The sequence below is a fragment of the Pteropus alecto genome, unplaced genomic scaffold, assembly GCF_000325575.1.
Source record: "Pteropus alecto unplaced genomic scaffold, ASM32557v1 scaffold30, whole genome shotgun sequence".
NCBI lineage: Eukaryota > Metazoa > Chordata > Mammalia > Chiroptera > Pteropodidae > Pteropus > Pteropus alecto.
Window position 1 is genome coordinate 1757275 of NW_006429782.1, and position 19810 is coordinate 1777084.

General features: G+C 59.0%; 1 protein-coding gene and 1 pseudogene across 2 annotated transcripts; one reads left to right on the forward strand and one right to left on the reverse strand.

Moving 5' to 3' along the window:
• Nucleotides 1-877: 877 nt before the first annotated feature.
• On the reverse strand, nt 878-19810 carry TLE2 (transducin like enhancer of split 2). 2 transcript variants are annotated; one of them, XM_006904085.3, is made up of 20 exons: nt 19738-19810; nt 19566-19663; nt 19103-19166; nt 18601-18645; nt 15423-15485; nt 14187-14261; nt 13773-13953; nt 13387-13406; nt 12287-12394; nt 11138-11182; nt 10454-10603; nt 8809-8947; nt 7831-7991; nt 6698-6774; nt 5655-5904; nt 5183-5430; nt 4899-5046; nt 3161-3311; nt 2449-2525; nt 878-1147 (listed from the first exon to the last, which is right to left on the reverse strand). In XM_006904085.3, the coding sequence occupies exons 1-20, from the start codon at nt 19759-19761 to the stop codon at nt 1040-1042; spliced, it is 2232 nt and encodes a 743-aa protein (XP_006904147.1). In that variant the 5' UTR covers nt 19762-19810; the 3' UTR covers nt 878-1039. The 2 variants fall into 2 exon arrangements, with proteins under 2 accessions (XP_006904147.1, XP_006904146.1); XM_006904084.3 differs by having other exon boundaries at nt 13773-13956.
• On the forward strand, nt 15643-18588 carry LOC112475389 (annotated as a pseudogene).

Genomic DNA, 19810 nt, shown 5'->3' on the forward strand with positions numbered 1-19810 from the left:
AAGTTCCAGTGACTCTGTCACCCTGCCATCTCCCTCCAGAAGCCCCCAGCAGCATCCCTACTCCCGCCCCCTCCCCTCCCAGTCCCTTCTAACTCACAGTCTTCACTGCAGCCCACGGAGCTTCCAGAACCCAGACCTGACTAGTCACCACTTCCTCTGCTTAAGCCTGATCTGGAGTCCTTACCTCTGAGCCTTTGCACATGCTGCTCCCTGTGTTTCATGGCCATTCCCGACAGCCGTTTTCTTCCCTCGGCTCTCGGCTTAGCCACCTTCTCCTCTGGGACTGGGACTTTTGCTGTGACAGTGCGTGGGCCAGGCATTGTGTGTCAGGCTCTTAGGAGTTACCTTTGGGTCTCAAAGGAAATGTGACTGCACCCCCAATAGTCACGTGCTCCACTGTAATCCCGCACCCTTTGTGTGTGGGCAGTCTGAGGTGACACCGTAAAAAGGGCTGGCACTAAGGGACATTTGGGCCACGTTTAAAAGCCACGTGTGACTTGTCTCCTTGCTGTGTCGGATCCTGACACTACCTATCAAGATGGTGAACCCTCCACCATCCTGGAGCCCTGCGTGTCTACCTGGAGTCGAACCCCACCTGCCACACAGGCAGGAGTGAGAAATGTCTGTTCAACCCCTGAGACCTGGGGGCTATTTGTCGCACGTGTAACAAGCCACGCCGCCCACAGCACACTCACTCCTGTCACACCCAGAATGAATAATCTCATTGTCCAGATTAGGAAGAAGGTAAGCCACTGATGCACCGTCACACAGCTGGAAAGTGGCCGTCCCTCAGTAACGGCTGCCCAACAAAAGCGATGGTGCCCGGTTCCCCCGCCTGAGACAGAGGCAGTTGTGATAAATACATTTATTTCCCTAAGTCCCTTTGCCCTCCCGGCCCCACGTCCAGCAGGGGAAGGTATGAGGGGTCGGCCAGAGAGCAGATGAGGTTCGGCGCCCACAGGTACGACTGGAGAGGGGATGTGGGGTCCCTGTCCCGGACACCCCGAGGAGTAGGGTCAAGGGTGCAGGAAGGGGGGGTTCAGTAGACCACCTCGTACACGGTGGCTTTCTTGTCCCCCGAGCCTGTCACGATGTACTTGTTATTCCCAGAGATGTCACAGCTGAGCACCGAGGATGACTCCTTGGACTGTTGGGAGGGGAGGAGAGAGAGAAGGGAGAGGTGAGGCGTGGCCGACGCTGGCACAGGCTGGCGCAAGCTCCTGACCACCCGCATGACAGATGGAAGGGGCAAGGCGGTGAGCGGCCAGCGCCAGCCAAGAACGAGCCTGAGGTCAAGTGGGGGCTGAGACAGACAACGGAACCAGAACTGAGCCTTTCCAGATGCCCCTGGGAAGAGCAGGCCCTCCGTTATCTGGACACCAAGAGACAGACCTGGAGCACTGCCCTTTCCTGGGAAGCTCAGAGAGGGTGTGTCCGAGGCGGGAGGGCAGCACAGCAGAGGGCTAAGCGTGCAGCAAAGTTTCTGTAGGGCCAGCAGTAAACTCAGGTTTGGCTTAAAATCCAAAGAAGTCTTTCTTTAGCAGTTAAGTCCAGAGGCCAAATAAATCGACGTTACATATTCTACTTTTTTTTTTTTTACAACCCTTTAAAAATATAAAAACCGCACCCACGAGGATGGCTATCATAAAAAAGACAGTAACGAGTGTCGGTGAGGATGGGGGAATTTTGAACCCTCTGTGCTGCTGGTGGGAACGGAAAAAAATTGGAGAGCCGTCTGGCGGTTCCTCCAAAGATGAAACGGTTATCAGCAATTCTACTCCCAGCTATGTGCCCGGGACAAATGACATGTTCACAGCAGCGGGATAGCCAGAAGGTAGAAACACGTGTCCATCGACAGGTGATGGTTAAACAGCGTGGTCCATCCAGACAGTGGACTACTACTCAGCCTTAAAAAAGGACGGACATTCTGACACCGGCTACCGCGTGGGTGAACCTGGAGGACACGGTGCTCAGTGAAAGCAGCCGGACACAGAAGGACAAACACTGTGTGATCCCACTCATAGGGGGTCCCCGGAGGAGTCAGATCCATAGAGACAGGAAGTAGATGGTGGAGCCAGGGGCTGGGGGAGGGGAGGGGAGTGAGTGTTTAATGGGGACAGAGGGTCAATTTGGGAAGATGAGAAAGTTCTGGACAGTGGGGACGGTGGTTCAGCAATGTGCTTGTGCTTAATGCCGCTGAGCCGTGCACTTCAACGTGGTTAAGATGGCAACTTTTATGTACGTGTATTTTACCACAGTTCAAAACAAGCTGTGCGCCGATGTGGCCCGTGGCCTGCGGGGCTGACGGTTGCCCACCCTGCTTTGGTGGCTGCTGGCGGGTGAGGGGAGGCCCTGGGGAGGCGCCTCTGTCTAACCGCCACTGTAGTCTCCTTGAGGCCCCTGGGCATATGGTGTCCTGCAGGGCTGGGGGGCCCCAGACTCCAGTACCTGGAAAATGCTGGCGCCATAGGGCGTCCTCCAGGCATTGAGCAGGTTGTCCTTCCCGGTGCTCACAAACCAGCGCCCTGGGGGACGGAAGGGGGGAGGTGAGGAGGGAGGGCCTGAAGAGAGCCAGGGCTGCAGGCGGCAGGCAGGGGTGAGACAGGCGCCCGCCTCTCTCAAGCAACTCTGCCCTCATCTGGGGGACATGAGGCCCCTTAAGGAACTGAGACTGAATCCTTCCATTTTCCAGAGGGCTGAAGTCAAGGCCCCGGGGGCTCCATCCGGCCCTGGAGAAGGCGGAACCCCCAGGAGAGGGCTGGCCAGACAAAGTCTACGGTGCCCAGCCGCGTTCCAGCCTCGACAAACCACACATCGCCTCTAGCGTAGCTGTGTCCCAACTATGTCATTCTTCCTTAGTGTATGTACGTCCCATGCAATACTTAGGACACACTTATGCTAAAAAAAAAAAAAAAAACTTTTTAGCATAAGAATGTCCCATGGGATATATTCGTGTCAATAAATTAGTTGCATTTTAGTATAAGTATGTCCCGTGCATGCTTGGGATTTCCTTATGCTAAGAAATTATTTGTTGTTTATCCGGGGTTCAGATTTAACTAAGCATCCTGCTCGTTGTCACGTGTGGGTTTCTGGTTTTGCATTGCATTTGGCGACCCTGCCCCAGTGGCCCGTAGTCCCACCCAGCCCCAGGCAGACACACCGCAGGAAGCAAATTTGAGAGACAGCACACAGCTCTCGTGAAGGTGTAGCTGGTATTTCTCCGGCTTGCGGACGTGCAAGATCTCGACATTGCTGCTTTCCATGCCGACAGCCAGCCAGTCCTGGTTGGGGCAGTGGCCCAGGGAAAAAATCTGGGGGTGAAGAAGGAAGAGGTGTGATCAAAAACCCCTTGGGTTGGTGGGGGACGCCCAGAAGAGGAGGGGTTGGGGGGAGGTGAGAGGTCCAGGGCTCTCCTGCTGCGCCCCCGGCCCTGCGTGGAGAGGCAGCTGGCCCAGGGCCCGGAAGCAGCAGGCAACTGCATGTCAAATCATTAATATTAATCAGCATTACACAGAAGCCCTTCCGGGGCCTCACATCCATTATCTGCTCTGAACGCACAACAGCTCTGGGAGGGAGGGAGGGAGGGCGGAGGGAGGGGGGTGCAGCCGGAGGACAGTGGCTCCCCTTGAGCAGATGGTGGGAGGGAAGCCGAGGCCACTGCCTGGCTCAAGGTCACGACGCAGCACATTCGTTGGTTCGTGAAGGACCAGGCCTTCCGAATCCCAGCCTGGAACTTCCCCACGTGCCGACGCGTCTTTGTACTTTCATTTGAGAGGACCTGGTGGCCTCCTCATTCCGTGCCCCACCCCAAGCGAGGCAGAGAGGGGACGAAGGCCCTGTTCCGTCTGAAACCTCTCAAAGGCTTAACTGACAAATAAGACCTGTGTGAAAACAGCCATGAATGTGCAGCAGAGAAAAGACTGGAAGTTTTCACATGTTCTCTCCTGGTGTCAGGAGCGTCCCTGGATAAAGACGGGGAGGGGACCCCGGTGGGATGGGAGACACTTGGCATGGGATCCCCCGATACGTATGCAATCCTTGTACTTCGGAAACAGGGCATGGACAGCTATGTCCACCTCATCCCTGGTTTCATTATCAAGGAAACTCTCAGCTGAAGAGAAGGTAGAGCAAAATTTGGGAGCGACCCCCCCACCAGGCTTCAAGGAGGGGGACAGACTGGGTTTTGAAGGATGAGTAGTTGACCAACTGGAGTGAAGAGGAGAAAGGCATGTCAGCCAGAGGTGACAGTAAGTGGGGGGGTCTAGAGGTGTCCCAAGGCAGGGCGTGTGTGAGACTGCAGCGTGGAGGCCTTAAGTAACAGGCCAAGGACCTGGCGCCCTGCCCACAAAGCAGTGGGAGACAGGATGCGGTCGGTCCGGGGTATCTGACACCTGTCCTCAACTCTGCTCAGCCCCAGGGAGCCCTCTGATTCCGAACGGCCCCTTCAGCACAGCTTTCAGCCCGGAGTCCCACAGACCTCTCTGTGCCCAGCTCCTGTGTCAACCTCTACCTGTCCCCTCAGGTCAGCGGCTCCCCCACGGTGAGTCCTGGGGTGGGGGGTGGTCAGAAGCTCTCGGTAGGGTCAAAAGTTGAAGGCTGGGTGGAGAAACCAGCTTACACAAGGAGAGACAAAAGAATGGGGAAATGGCTTGGCAAGAGCTTCTGGGAAGATGATCTGAGGGTCTTAGCAGCCCCACAGCTTACTATGAATCAGGTCCTCTATGGTTCTGTGTATCTGTCTTTGGAGAATAAAGGGGAAAGCCTGTGTCTAAAGGACGGGAAAGATGGACACAAAGCAGGTACTTGGACACAGAGCAGGAAGTGGGTGGCTCAGGGGGACAGGAAGGGAGACGGGCTTGCTGGAGCTTTATCCCCCTCCCGCCGGCCCCGTGGGACACCTGGGAGCTGAAGTCATGCTGCTGCAGCTGGCGGCCCTCACGCAGGTCCCAGCAGCGCACGGTGTTGTCCAGGCCCCCTGTCCAGAGTCGAGTGCCATAGTCGGAAATGTCAATACAGCTGGCACCATCCGTGTGGCCCTGGAACTGCCTGGAGGGAGGAGGGCCCAGGCGTGCCTCCTGGAGTCGCTGCTGCTCCAGCACCCTCCCAGGCCGCTCCTCCGCCCCCACAGCACGAAAGGGAAGGAGGCAGGGGCTTGCCTCACATCCGGGCACCTGCCACCCACCTGACCATGGTCTGGTTCTGCAGGTCCCAGACGACGATGTTGCCGTCACTGCAGCAGGAAAAGCAGACCTTGGCGTCGGGGCTGACAGCCAGAGCGTAGCAGGCGGGAGCCGAGGAGGTCAGCTCGGCCTTGATGCGGGGGGTGGGCGCCGCCAGGTCCCAAATGGACAAGGTGCTGGCCTCTCCGCCCACAATCAGACTCCGGCCATCCGGCAGCAGCTTGCAGGAACGAATGTAGTTGTCCCGGTTCTGGTAGAAGAGAGGTACGGGGCGTGGGGTTGGTCCCCCAGCCTTGCCTTCCAGGAGCCCCATCGAAGAAGCGGATCCCACCCCATTGGCCTACAAGCCCCGCCTCACTGGCCCGCAAGCTCCGCCCCTGCTGGGTCTATAAACCCGCCTGTTGGATTATAAGCCCCGCCCCGTTGCCCTGCAAGCTCCGCCCCTGCGTGCAGGCCCCGCCCACCCCGCCTCACCAGGCAGTCGAGCTGGGCCACAGGAGTCTTGGCGCCGGGCTGGCCCACGTCCCACACCTTCACGCAGCCCTTGCCGCCCGTGTACACGTGCTGCGTGGAGCCGCTGATGGTGACCGCGCAGACCACCTCGCCGTGCGCCAGCGTGTGCAGTTGCCGCGCGTGCCGCGGGATGCCCGCGCCCACCAGCGCGTCGGACGGGAAGGGCACCGGCTGCATCTGCCCGTCGGCAGACACGTGGAAGGAGTAGGCCCTGGACAAAGAGGTGGGCATGACGCGTGGGGGGGGGCGTCCCGGAGAGCGAGGGGTACCTCCGCACCCTCACCCCGCAGAGCAGTGAGGTGCCCGCGCCCTGCCTACTGCCCCCGTGCGTTTAGGAAAGGGGGCCACGTGATCAAAGCGGGCGTGGGACAGTCAGCGTGGTACAAAAGAAGAAGGGGTCAGGGCAGTGGCCTGTCGCATGGTCGACAAGCACTTAGCGTTTGCCCACGAAGATGCCCTGAGAATTCCAAAGAACGGTGTCCAATAGTGGCCAGTTAAATTCAAATAAATTGAAATTTTCAGTTCTTCAGTTGCGCTGGCCGCATTTCGAGTGCTGAGAAGGCACAAGGAGCTGATGGCAGTCGGACGAGACAGCGGCAGGTGTAGAACATTGCTCTTCTGAGGGCAGAAACCTGGGGCCTGGGCATTCAACGTGGGGGGGCCGCCTTGGGAGCTGTGGGGTGTTTGGCAGCCTCCCTGACCCCCACCCACTAGAGGCTGGAAGCATGCGACGTGACAACCAAACATATCACTGGATACTATCAAGTGTCCGGGGCGGGGGCAGCAAAATCTAGCTCTGATGAGAACCACTGGTCTAAATTTTGCTGGTTACCTGCTCTCTCTGTAGAGAAAAGGAAGAAAGGAGAAGGGGCAGGTAGACCTGACGTAGGTGGAGGCCCCATTATCTTACAGAAGAGACTTTCCGGAGAGCCAGCAGGGAACTCTGGCCCCCAGCCCACCACATCAGCCCCTTAGTGGGGCATGGAGCTCCACCGGGTACTCACGGCTTTCCCCCAGGGACGGTGGGCAGGGAGGAAGAGATGGATGACCCGCGGAGATGTGGATGAGACTCAAAGGCCATCTGCCAAAATGCAAAGGGGCGTGTCGCAGGGCAGGACGCAAACTCACGGCCACGCCCTCCCATGCTCCCGTCTGTTCTCCAGCCCCTCCCAGCACAGCTCAGATGCCCTCTCCGCTCCCATGTTATAGGTACGAGAGCTTTCACGTGAGGGGACCCCAAGGTGTCCGTCCAGGGACTCCTAGAGTCCCAGAGTTGGATGGCAAACTACGGCCCCCTGCTTGTTTTTGTAAATAAAGTTTTATCGGCACACAGCCACGCTCATTCATTTATATGTGCTTTATGGTGGCTTTTGAGCTATAAAGGCAGAGTCGAGTAGTTAGTGGTGGCAGGGGCTGGTGTGCAAAGCCAAAAATACCCACTCTCTGGCTCCTTACAGAAAACATGTGCTGACCCCTTTTCCATGATATCTCTTGTAAATGCCTCGGGCCTGGGCATGTCCAGTAGTAAGCATCTTGATCCACTTTGGGACAGCTCACTCCACTGCCTGCCCTCTGGGGCCCACGCAGACCCCGTCACAGTAAGCATCTTGATCCACTTTGGGACAGCTCACTGGCAAGCACCAGCGGGTACTGCCTGCCCTCTGGGGCCCACGCAGACCCCGTCAGCTCCCTCCAGCCCTACTCAGGGGTCTCAGGCCTCATTCCTTCAGCTCCTCCTCATGAGGCATCGCTCCCAGCCCTCTCCCTCGGCTAGTCCTTCATTTCTCACCTACCAGAACTGTCACAGTCCATTAAAAATCAGAGCTGAAGCTGTGCAGCTTCTTCCAGGAATCAATGGGCCGCTCCCCTCCCATGCTGGGCTCCCTGTTCCTCTTTATGCAGCATAATCGCAGTCACTTTTTCTAGTCACGGTCACTTTGATTTGCATTACGTTCGTGGGGCTACTGAGACCCCCAGATTGTCTTCCCCCGTGCACTTGCTAAGCCAGGCCTCCCTCCCTTTCCCCATTCCCTTGCTTCTCCTTGCATAACTGGCTCCTCCTCCCAGCACCCCCCGCCCCCCCATCCCCCCAAGGCCCTGCTGATACCTCCTGGCATCTCCCACCCTGAGGACTCACCAAAGGGGAGCGTCCATACACCACTGAGCCGCTGACTTGGGGGGACAGGTGGAGGCTGACATAGGAGCTGGGCACAGAGAGGTCCCCATTGAGAGCGCTGTGGGAGCCCAGGCTGAAGGACGTGGTGAAGGGACTGGACAGGGTCAGAGGGCTTCTCAGGGCTGAGCGAGATCAGACAAAGACTGCTGGTCAGACACCCTGGACCCAGATCCTGCCTCCCGCTGTCCTTCAAGGGACCCCGTGCTCTGGTACAGCATTCGCCACACCCTGTCGTATCTCCAGACGTTCACAGATGTTGTCCCTGCTGGCCGACGTGCTTTCCTCCGTCCTTCTTCAGCTTCTGAACTCCTATTCATCTCTCAAAACTTAGACCCGACATCCGGCAACATCTCAAGGAGGGTCAACCTCCCCACCCCAGCCCTGGCCTCCAGCCCTGCCCGCCTTGGGTCCCTCCTTCCCCTGGCAGCCATGATCACACGAGGCTGGAGGTTTGGGGTCAGGATCTTCTCCCCCGCCACCTGGCAGCTCCCTGAAGGCAAATCCTAGGGCTCAGGTCTTTCTGGGACCCCAGAACCAGCACGGGCCTGGCCGTAAGACAGAAAAGGGCACTGTCATCCCTATATGACTGACGGGGAGCCTGAGGCTCAGAGAGGTCGGGTCACCTGCCCAAAGTCACAGCTGGCCAGTGTCCAAGGCTGGCTTTAAACCCACACTTCTCTCACTCCAAAGCTTGTCCTTCCAGCGCACTAGCCCGACGTCCCCGAGAAGCCACTTCCCCCCTCTGGGCTTCAGTTTCGCCACCCATCAAGCCAAGGCAATGAGGACCGAGGCCCAGAGTCAGGCAGCGTCCAGCTCCGAGTCAACGCAATGCCAGGGCTGGAATCCCAACCTCCTGCCTCCCCCAAGCCGCTTGCCATTTTCTAGGGCCCTCCCCCCCGCAGAGGAGACCTGCTCTGGCAGGCACCAGCGGGTACTCGCCAATACTGTCCGTGGAAGGTGTTGGCTTGGCAGCAAGCTGGCGCAGATGACCGGCCGAGCTGGGCCCGGGGGTGGACGCGTCCTGGGGCGGGGAGGAGTCGCAGGACTTGGAGGCAGGAGTGCTGGCAGGAAGGTCATTCTGGGGAGAAAGGGCAGGACTGAACACCGCCAGAGACCTGGCACCTTGCAGCCCAAGGCTCTGGGAGAGACGGGAGGGAGGAGGGAGCAGGGGGACCTGAGGTCCGCCGTGGCTCACGGCAGGTGGCTGCGCACAGGGGCCCCACGGCTGATCCCCTGGGCACAGGGGCCACGTGGGCGTCTGTACCCATCGGAATGCCAGGCGGGCACCTGGACGCGTGCAAACACGTGCACGGTGCAGGGAACCAACACGCACGACCATGGCGAGAACCAGGCACACGTCTGATGTGGTGCGCGGTGACAGGCACAGGCACAGGGTGTAGTCAGGGTGGTGTGAGGCGGGCCCAGGGCAAGGGTGCGCCCTGCAGTGTGTGCGGGCCACAGGAAGCCACGGACAAAGTCGGGCTGTCAGCTCCCTTGGAGACAAGGAGTGGGAATCGGCTGGTGACAGAGACCACACGGCGTTCCTCCAGACGAAGGAACGGCGCCTGGTACTGGTGGGCTCTTCCTTCTCCCAGTGGGGAGGGTGTCCTCCACAGCTGGCCCTTCCCATGGGGACACTGGAGGAGAGGGGAAGCCAGACCTCCACACAGGAGCGTGCTGTGCCATCCAGGCTTCCTGCCATCGCTTCCTCTGCCTCTCAAGAAACTTCACCTCCTTGTCTCGTGTCCGTTATTACATCTTATCTTTCCATCACACAATGACAAATATCGCGACAGCCACACTCACACACCCACGAGAGGGAGTGGAAGGGGACAACGTGGGGACGGGGAGGCCTTCTCCATCAGAACAGAGCTGCCCCTCCCCCCCTCTCCAGTCTCCTTGGCGTGGGAGGAGGGCACAGGAGAGGCAAAGCAGCCCCAACCTCGGTTGCCATGGCAACCTGCTGGGAGGGGTGGCCTAGAAACTGACAGCACTCTCCCTGGGTAGGTTCAGGCCAGGGGTCTGGGGAGATTTGGGGGAGGAGGAGAGACAAATGGAGCTGAATTGAGAATTCCCCAGAGGAATGCTCTTAAGCGGTCCCCACACCTGACATTAAGCCTGGCGAGAGGCTGGGAGAAAGTTGCTTGGATATTAATCCTCGGTCGTGGAGGGGACAGCATCTCAGGCTGGGGCTGGTCTGTTCTGTGCCTCCCAAAGGCCTTCGCACTGGCCAGGCCCCAGTCGCCTGTGGGAGTGCCCCACGCTACAGTTTGCCCGTGTCTATTTCCAGGGAATTTCTTATTCATTGCCAGGAATATTTGGTTTCAGGTGGGAAGACTGTGAGTTGCCTTGTAATGCGTGTGTATCAAGTTTACTTACAAAGTTGCCTTTTAATATTTACTTTGGTGCAACAGAGTGAGTCCACTTAGGGAAAATTACCTAGAAAGGGTAGAGGGTGTTTTTAGGGAGTGCGGGACCACGCCAGGCCTGCCTGATTGCTCATCACCCCATGTGTAATGGGTAGCATCTGTCTCCAGGTCCCCGGGATGAACAAAGTGAGTACGAGGCCTCCCCTACTCCTTACCAGGACGAGCTCCTTGGCTCTGGGGAGCGGAGAGCCGAGGCTGGAGGCCAAGGAGGCTGGACTGTCCACAAGGTCCCGGCGGGCAGGGACGCAGATGGGCGCCTTGCCACACGGGGTAGTGGCTGGGCTGGGGGGCTCTGAGGGTTGGTCCTGGGTTTGAGAAGGTGATGTCGAGTGAGGTAAAGTGGGTGAGGAAGGAGAGCCCCTCTCTATACCCCTCCTGAATCCCACCCCAACCTGCGACCCGCCTTGGAAGGCTTCTGAAACCTCCCTGTGCCTCCGTCTACTCATCTGTAAGTGGGTCTAATGACGGGACCTACTCCATAAGCATACACGGCAAAGACTTACAAGGGCCTGGCTGTGTCCCCCACGGGGCAGGTGGGGGAAAGAGAGGCCAGGGAAGAGGGAGTCACTCCCCCAAAGTCACACAGTGAGCCAGGGCTTGAAGCCACTTCCGCTGCTCATCTTCAGTGTGTTGGTATCAGTATCTCCACTGGTGCTATGGAGAGGATGTCGGCCTGAAGTGTCCGGGATCCCCTGCTTCCCCCGGCCCCAGCCATCCCCCAGGGAGGGGACTAGGAACCCCCACACACTGGAAAACCTACACTTGCTCTGTGTCCAGACCTGGTTGTCTGCCTCTGAGTCCGGGAGGTCAGAGGTGGAGAAGGCTGGAACCCAACTCACCTCATCCACCACCAAGTTGTAATCGCTCTTGTCCTCGTCGCTCTCCTGGGGTGGCAGGGAGGAACATGGAAGAGAGAGCTCACCTGGGCTGGATCGGGATCCTGGGGCTGCAGCAGCCCATTTACTTGGTTCAGAAGGGAGGCTGCATTTACCCAGCGCAAAGGAGGGCTCAGGGGTGCCAGGGTCCCTCGTAGAGGATGAGGGAGATGGCGCTGGCGCCCAGGTCTTGCTGTGTCCCTCCCCCCACACACCTGTCTGCCCAGGCCCCATTGGCACAGCTTTGACCCCGCCTTGCCGTCCTGGCTCGCAGCCCTGCCTCCTCCAGGTAGCCCTCCAAGCTGTCCCCCCCGCCCCCGAGGGATTTCCTTGAGACCTATCCCATTTCTGCTCCCCATTCCTTCTATGGCTCCTCATTGCCCTAGAGAGAAGCACCCAGTTGGGCTGCCCTCCCGTTTGGCTGGAACCAAAGGTCGCAGCCTGGAGGCCACATCTGCCCGGGCCCGTGGGTTTTCTCTGACCTCCTTATCCCCAGTTTTCTTATTTAAAACAAAATAAGTCGCCGACATTTACAAAACAAGCTCTTAGGTTTAACAAAACAAAAAATGTTTCAAAGATTAAAGCTTCCACCTGGTGTCAGCTGGCACCAGGTTGAAGCTGCCCCTCTAGATGAGACGAGTGCCCCCCAGCTGACGACGACCCAACCCCCACTTGCAGCCTGGCCCCTGGGGCACCCACGTCTGAAACTATAGTAGCAGCAATTGCTCTGACAAGGACGGGAGAGGCCCCAGCCCTCCCAGCCCTCCAGGAAGGGTCAAGGACAACCGCCTATAGGAGACCGCTTTTTGTGCCTGGATGGAGAGACACCGGTGTCTGAGATGCAGGGAGAAGGGGGTTCTATGGGGAGGGAGCAGGAGGGAACCACGGAAGCAAAAGCCAGAAGGTAGGGACGCTATAGGAGCTTCTGCAGCTAAACGGTTAAGCCCGAGCCCACAGGGTCTCTTCTGATTGGCCAGCAGTGGGGAGCTACGCAAGGCTCTGGAGCGAGAGAGTCATGGACAGAGCTGGACTCTGGAATGCTCTGAGGGGCAGGGCCACGGGCAGGGCCAGGCCCTGGGTGCCCACCCCAGTCCTCCTCTTGCCTGTACTCACATAAGGTCCGGACAGATCTTTTTCCTCAGTTCGCTGCTTCCCATTGCCACCTGGTCCACCCGCTCGCTCGTCTTCCACCACGCTCTCGGGGGGCGAGGGGGACGCACTCTGCAGAGAGGACCCGGGCAGGAAGATGGGTCGGGGCCCTGGGCCCCCGGACTGCATCCTGGCCCAGCCAAGGCTGAGAGCATCCCCACTGCTGTTATTAGGATCTGTGCCTCAAGCATCTCATCTGGGAAATGAGACCTTCGAAATGTCCCCAGACATTGCCTAGTGTCCCCGGGGGCGGGACGCTAATGCAAGTTGAGACGAGCTCTGAGCCCAAAATGCATTTGGCTCTTAGAGACCTAGTGCAATAAAAAGAACGTAAAATCTCTCTCATCGTTTTTTATGTTGATTACAAGTCGAAACATTTTGGATACATTGTGTTAAATAAAATCCATTATTGAAATTAATTTCACCTAAGTTTTCTAATGTAGCTACTAGGAAGTTTACAATTGCATAGGAGGTTGTGGTACTGTTGATACAAGGCTAAACATGAGATAAGACTGTGTACAACTACACACACACACACACACACACACACACACACACGGATGCACATTGTACTTAATGTCAGTTTCCTGGATTGGATACCGTACTTGAGTCTTACAAAATTTATGATTGGGAGAAGCTGGGTGAGGGGTGCATGGGACCTCCTTGTACATTTCTCTGCAACCTTCTGTGCATCTGTAATTATTTTCAAATTTATTTATTTTTTACAAATTCCATACCCGCTCACGTAATATTTCTATTGGACAGTGCTCTTGTAGCTAATAATAATATTGAGTGGATGATGGATAAATTAATGAACGAAAGGGTGGATAAAATGCTTCCACAGGCATGCATTCATTTATTCAACTGCAAAAGCAACTCAAAATTGAAAATTTTAAATAATAAAACTTTGGCCTGTGGGCATCTCCCAGGTAACCCAGTTTGAAAGTGGGAGGTGAGTTTTCTTCTCAGGTCCCTGTCAGCTCAGAACGAGCAGCTTTAGCCACCAGGGAATACAAAGCAAATGTCATAGAAGAGGGCCAGTCCCCAGATGCCACTCAACTTACCCTGCTCGGGGCTCGCTCCACTGGCGGGGTGGGGGTGAGAGAGAGAGAGAAGGAAAAAAGAATGAGGGTGTCATCTCCCATGGCGACAGATGTGGCACAGCCCTCCACAGTTTATAAATCCGTCTTCGCAACTCACAATCTCCCTTCTCCTTCTCACACCCTTGCAAGGAGTGGATCATCCCTTCCTCGTACCAGTCGGATACACGCCCAGGGAGGGTGAGGAACTCGCCCAAGGACACGCAGCCGGTTGGGAGGAAGGGGTCCTAGGGTTCCCCTCGTTCACCCCCTCAGGCTTAGCCGAGCTCGGCGCTCTGAGCAGAGCAGCCTGCCAGCCCTTCCCCGCCCACGCCGCACCCGACCAAGGCCACTTTGCGCTGTCTGCTGACCTCTGGAGCCCTCGGCCTCCACGCCTGCCCGGTCCTCCTTGGCGGCAGCGGCCAGCTGGGCCTGGGTGGCCAGCGCTCCGGACAGGGCCAGCAACCCCGTGGCACTGCCACCCACCAGCCCCGCAGGGCGAGGGGTGAGGGGCACAGGGGGGGCGTGATGCGACAGTGGCTGGAGCTGCTGCTGCTAGAGAGGAGGGAGGGTGGGCGGGGGGCAGGCGGTGCCCAGCGACACCCCCCGCCCAAGAGGTCTGGAGACTGGGGACAGGGTCCGGGCGCAGGGGGCATCCCTGAGGTCTCCAGGGCAGCCAGAACCCAAGCCAGCTGGCCACCTAGCATCCCCAGCTTTGGCACCTACTGGGTGCAGGGACCTGGGGCGGGGTCTCCCCCCCCAGGGCAGGGGCCAGGATGACTCACCCCGATGAGGCTGTTCAGTTCCCCCACGGTCACCTGCTTGGCACGCTCCACGGCTTGTAGCACCTGCTGCTGATGCTGGGAGGCGGGGGGTACGGAAAAGGGGGTGCTCAGGGGAGACCCCCCACCTGCCCAGGCATGGCCGCTGGGACCCACCCTCACCCTGGCCCCGGCCCTTGCTGTTCCTTTTTCCTTTCCCTCTCTCCCTTTCCTTTTTAAATTGTAAAACAGAAAAACAAAGCAGTTAAAACGTGTAATTATAAATCAGGGTTTATAAGTCAGGGTCCCCCCTCGGCACTGCTGGCATCAGGGCCAGGTCGCTCCCTGCGGGCCGTCCCGGGCCCTGTGGGGTGTCGAGCAGCATCCCTGGCCCCACTCGCTCGATGCCGGGAGCCCCCCCAGTCATGACAACCATAGATGTCCTCGGGCAGGGTCACCGCCGGGAAAGAGCCACTGTATAAATCAGCACCCACGTACCAACCACCCAGGTCAGAAAATGTAGACTGGAGCCCCGCCCCAACGACCTCCCTCCGGCCTCAGCCCCCCCACAAGAAGCCCTTTGTTTTCTGCACTATGTTACCACCTGCGGCTGCCTCCCCAAACCTGCCCGCATCTGTCCGTTTGGAACTATTTTACGGCTGTGTCTCTCTGTTCTTTTGTGTCTGGCTGCCTCCACTCAACATTGTTTTGAGCCTCCTCCGCGATGCGGCCGGTGGCTGTGCTGTGTTCGGTGTCCAGTGCTGTACCGCTTAAGTGATAAAGTGTCCCCTCTCTGCACGGTCGGATCCAGAAGCCACCGGCCACGCGTGGCTACTGAGAGCACCTGAAATGTGGCCGGTGGGACTCCCACCATCCACTTCCTGTCGCTATGCGTTTGAGCCCTCTGGGGACCTCCTTAAGTGAGTCACACGGTGTGTGTTCTTCTGTGTCTGGCTTCCTTCCCTGAGCATATGTGTGAGGGCTAGCTCTGACTGGGTGCTTTCTAAGCCCCGAGCATCGTCCTCACCACCCCGTATGGATCCGCTCTGCTAAATTTCACAACGGAGAACACAGAGAGGGTGAGCAACCTGCCCAAGGCCACACAGCCAGGATTCGGGCCCAGCCACCACCTCCCTCCGTCCCTGAAGCCCCTGCCCCAGCCGGTGCTGGCCTGGGCCACCCACCGGAACCAGCGCCTGCAGCACCCAGCCCTTCAGTCTTCTTCCAGCTTCCCCTCCGGCCCCTACGGGGCCCACTCACCTCCTGGGTCAGAAACGGGATAATCTGAGCACAGATGCCGCTGAGGCGCTTCACGATCTCGGCCTGGGGGGAAGCGACGGGAGGGGCTTGGAGGGCAGGGCCTCCTGAGTGGCATTTGGGTCCCGGCTGGGCCCATGGCCCTCTGGGGCTGCAGCCAGGGGGAAAGGACTGTGACATTGTGATAGATGAGCAAACACATATTTGGCCTTTGTGCCCAGTGCCCGGCACAGAGCTCCTAAAACCCCTGGGACGTCTGAGTGACGGGATAATGGGAGCGTCTTCGGTTACCGTAAGCCCCTCTCCATCATGCCTGAGTTTATGAGAGGGTTGGAACTTTGCGCCCCCTCCGGGGAGGGGAGAGGGGTTGGCGATTGAGTCGGTCACCAATGGCCAATGATGTCATCGATCAAGCCTCCACGAAAACAATGTCTAGGTCAAGCAGGGGAGGAATGGAGGTGTTGTCCACGACCCACCCGTTGGGGCCCGAGGGTCCACTGTGGAGCTGGCGGGGGCTGGAGCTTTGCAGCAGGCAAGGAGGGTCCCACGGAAGGGGCAGGTGATGAGGTGACCGTCCACTCCGAGGTGCCCTCCTGCCTTCCCCTGCTGGCTCTCACCTGGTGTCAACACACACCTCGAGGGGCGCTGACCCACCGCCCCAGCCGTCACGGACCCCAACACCAGCACAGCCCAGCAAAGCCACAGCGGTCACTGAAAGCATCGGGGTGGGGGGGCCCCGGGAGCCAAGACCTCCCAGCCTGAGACACAGAGCTCAGACCACACTTGAGAGCCTGGCGCAGGGCTCCCAGCAACGCCACCACCCCCAGGCTCCCCCCAGGAGCCCCTAGAACTGTGGCAGAAATTGCTCAACGGTTCAGAGCGGGTGGCCAGGGCCTGGCCCCTCGACACCACTGGCTCCTTGAAAAGGACCTGGTTTCCGGGCATGGGGCAGGTATGACCCACAAACCAAGGACAACTGCTGGGAGACGAAGGCCAGGGCCCGGGCAGCCTTCGCCACCCTCCAGCTGCGTTCTCCACTGCCACCTGTCCATCCGGGTCGGTCCCCCACACCCCACATGCGCACTGGGGTCAGAGCCAGGCTCCTCCGGGCTGGAAATGGGCAGCCTCCTGCTGCCCTGGGACTGCCGGGTCCGGCGCTGGCCCTCCGTCCCCCGACCGCCTGTCCATCCCAGCGGCTTCGCCCTGCTCCTTGGCCTCCTGGCCTTTGCCATGTACTCGTGGTGCCTCCGCGGGCGCCGGGCAGTGTGGCTGGCCCCTCCGGGCCTCGCTCCCCGTGACGTGGTGGCAGCCCTGGCCCACCTTCAGGCCTGCGTCTTCCCACTACCCTGGAGCCCAGCCCTGGCCGCAGGGCCCTCCAGGGACAGGTGGAGGTTCCTCCCTGTGACCGCCAGGACTCTGAGCCACCTCCTGGGGTCAGCTGCTGTCACTGCCTTGGCTCCGCGTAGAGCGGAACCACTAGGCCCGTGGGGCGTCATTAGTGTTCTGCCCGAAGACCCAGCCACCCCTAGACCCTAAGAGTTCCCTAGGCTGAACTTGGGGACCCAAGGATTGGGGGTTGGGGCTGGGAGAGGCGGAGGGGGTTACCTGGAACGTGTGCAAATCAAATAACTGAAGTTTTTTTTTAAAAAAACCTCTAAAATGCAGGGTCTGGAGAGCTTGGGGGTGAGGGGTGAGCGCACAGAGGTGCTGGGTGGGCAGTGCCCTGGGGGAGGGCGTCAGAGCTCTGCACCCCTTCCCCACACCTTGCCTTCCTATGCCTCTCTTCCATCTGCTGCTCCAGGCTTATAACCTTTATAACAAACAGGTAACGGTGACAGCTTTCCTGAGTTCTGTGAGCCACTCTGGCAAATTATCAACCCTAAGGAGGGGTGATGGGCACCCCCGACCTGTAGCTGGTTGGTCAGAAGCACAGGAGCCCAGATGCAGCATTGGCATTTGAAGTGGGGGCGTTCCTGTGGGGCCGAGCCCCAACACTGTCTGGGCAGACGGTGTCAGAATGGTGGTGTGCCGTGGGACACCCCACAGGTGTGAGAGACGTGTGAGGAACACCCACGCTTAGTGTCGGAAGCGTGCAGCAGAGTGGACACACACTGGCTTGCTTCACTTGTAGGTTTCATCGGGGACAGGGTATGGGCCCGGGTCTGGCTAGGGGTCCCCCCACAGGGTCTGAACAGAGGGGAAGCCTTTTAGATGGAGAAAGGAGTGCCTGGGGCATCTCCAGGTGTGTGCGAAGTCAAGCCCGTGCTTCGCCTCCGCCTGAGTTACAGGGGTGCTGTGTGCTGTGTGTAGGGGACAGAACCGGGCTCCCAAGGCCTGGGCCCTACCCCATGCCCGCCGCCCCATAAGGGGCTCTATTTCATACACCCATGGGACAACGTCACGCTCCAGAAAGACACATTCCTCCTACCCGCACCGGAGCCAGCAGAGCCCACGCATACCTGGGAAAGCACTATGCACGCCAGGGCAGGCACGCCCAAGCGCCCTACATTCCAGCCCACCCGCCAGGAAGACCCGACACTAGGCTCCGCCCATTGACCCTGCCGGACAGAATCTAAGATTCCCTCGAGCTCAGAATCTCCAACTCCTTAAAAGCCACTGGAGAACCCGAGGTCAGCCTCAGGATCTCAGGGTGAATCCTGGACAACTGGATCAAGTTTAGGACCTGCGGGTCGACTCAGAACCTTGAAATCACACTCGGAGGCACAGGAGAGTCTCAGAACCTCAGAGCACTAGGGTCGATCTCAGACCCTTCAAAACAGCAACAGAAGCTTGGGGTCATGTCAGACCCGCAGGATCCACTTCTAAATGTCAGACTCACCAGGCTGAAAGGAACCTCCAAGACTGTCCATCTGGCCCCCTCCCAGGGGAGAGGTCACCTCCACAGCCTCCCTGACACGGCCTCCGGCCTCGGCCATGAGCCCTCCTTGACAGGGATGCCAGGCCCCGCCCACTGCTTCCCTCTCTGCTGGACAGATCTCCAGAAGTTCAGAATCATTCTCCTGTCCTGAGGCTGAAATCTGGGCCCTGGTCCCAGAGATTTCAGGTTAAGATCCCTGTTACCTGGCCGTGCCTTGCCCCAGACTGCCCTAGTGCTGGGTCCCTCTCACGGCTTCCAGACGCCCACCCTCCCTACTGAACCCCTTCGCCCCAACACAGTTACCTGCTTATGCATTTCCACGTTGAGTCCATAGGACATCTCGTAGTACTGCAAAGGAAAAGCCGGGTGGGAATGTCCACGGCACTGACGGATGTCCAGCCCTGCACTGGGTGACTCTGGGTCTTCCAGAAGCCCCCAGGCTGGGGGATCACAGTAGGGCACAGATTGCCCCAGCCCCTGGTAGACTCCCCTAGGGGAAAGCATGGCCCCCCTCCACTCTCTCCAGGGAGGTGGGGCAGGTGGCGGTGCCCAGAGACCCTGGCCCCTCCGAGATGCCCAGGAGGGGAGGAACATTCCTTCTCTCATTGTTCTCAAGAGCTGGGAGGGTCCTGGGAGAAAGAGCCTGGAATCCCGAGCAGCCCATTTTACAGGGAGGGAAAATGAGGCCCTGAGAGGGGCAGGGACTGACCCCAGAGTAGCACACTGAGTTGGGATTCACAGTCCAAGTGTTTTCACTCAAGGCCAAGCCCTGCTCCGCACTCCCCTGACACGCCAACCCCCTCACCATGACATAATGTCGCTGCATTTCAGTCTTCTCGCTGGCCAACTTCTCGCATTCCAGCTTGAGGCTGGGAAGGAGAGAGGGCATGGGGACCCCGCTCTCTATGACCCACGAAGAGAGCATTATGGACACCCCAGAGACACCCCATCTGCCCCCGCGGACACCCCATCTGATGGGTTTGGTTCTCCCCCTCCCCACTTCCTTACACCCCAGCTCCCGGTCCCAATTCCTCCCCACCCCTCCCCAGACTCGAAAGGTCTTAGCACCCACCCGTCTCCACCCACCTCACCTGCCCTCCTTCCCCCTGGAAGCTCGCTCTCCTCCCCCTTGTGGGGGGCTGCCCTCCGCCCCGCACCCTGGAGGCCCCGCCCCCGTGTGGCCCCGCCCCTCTCCCGAGGGTCCCAAATGAGCTCGCAGGTGAGCTCCCGGGTCCCCCTCGGCCGGCGGGGCGCCCCGCCCCCCTCACCTGTGGTACTGAGCCTGAAGGAACTGGAATTCCTCTTTGATGCGGTCGCAGATCTCCAAGATCGAGAACTTGAAGGGCTGGCCGGACTGAAGTGGGGTCTGGGGGGAATGTCGGGGGTCTGAGTTCCGGGGCGCCCGGGTCCCCCACCCCCGCAGCCCTGGCCCCTTCTCACCGGGTGCCTTCCCTGGGGGTACATCCTGCCGATCCGGGAAGACCCCTCGCGCCGGAGTGTGACAATGTCGGAA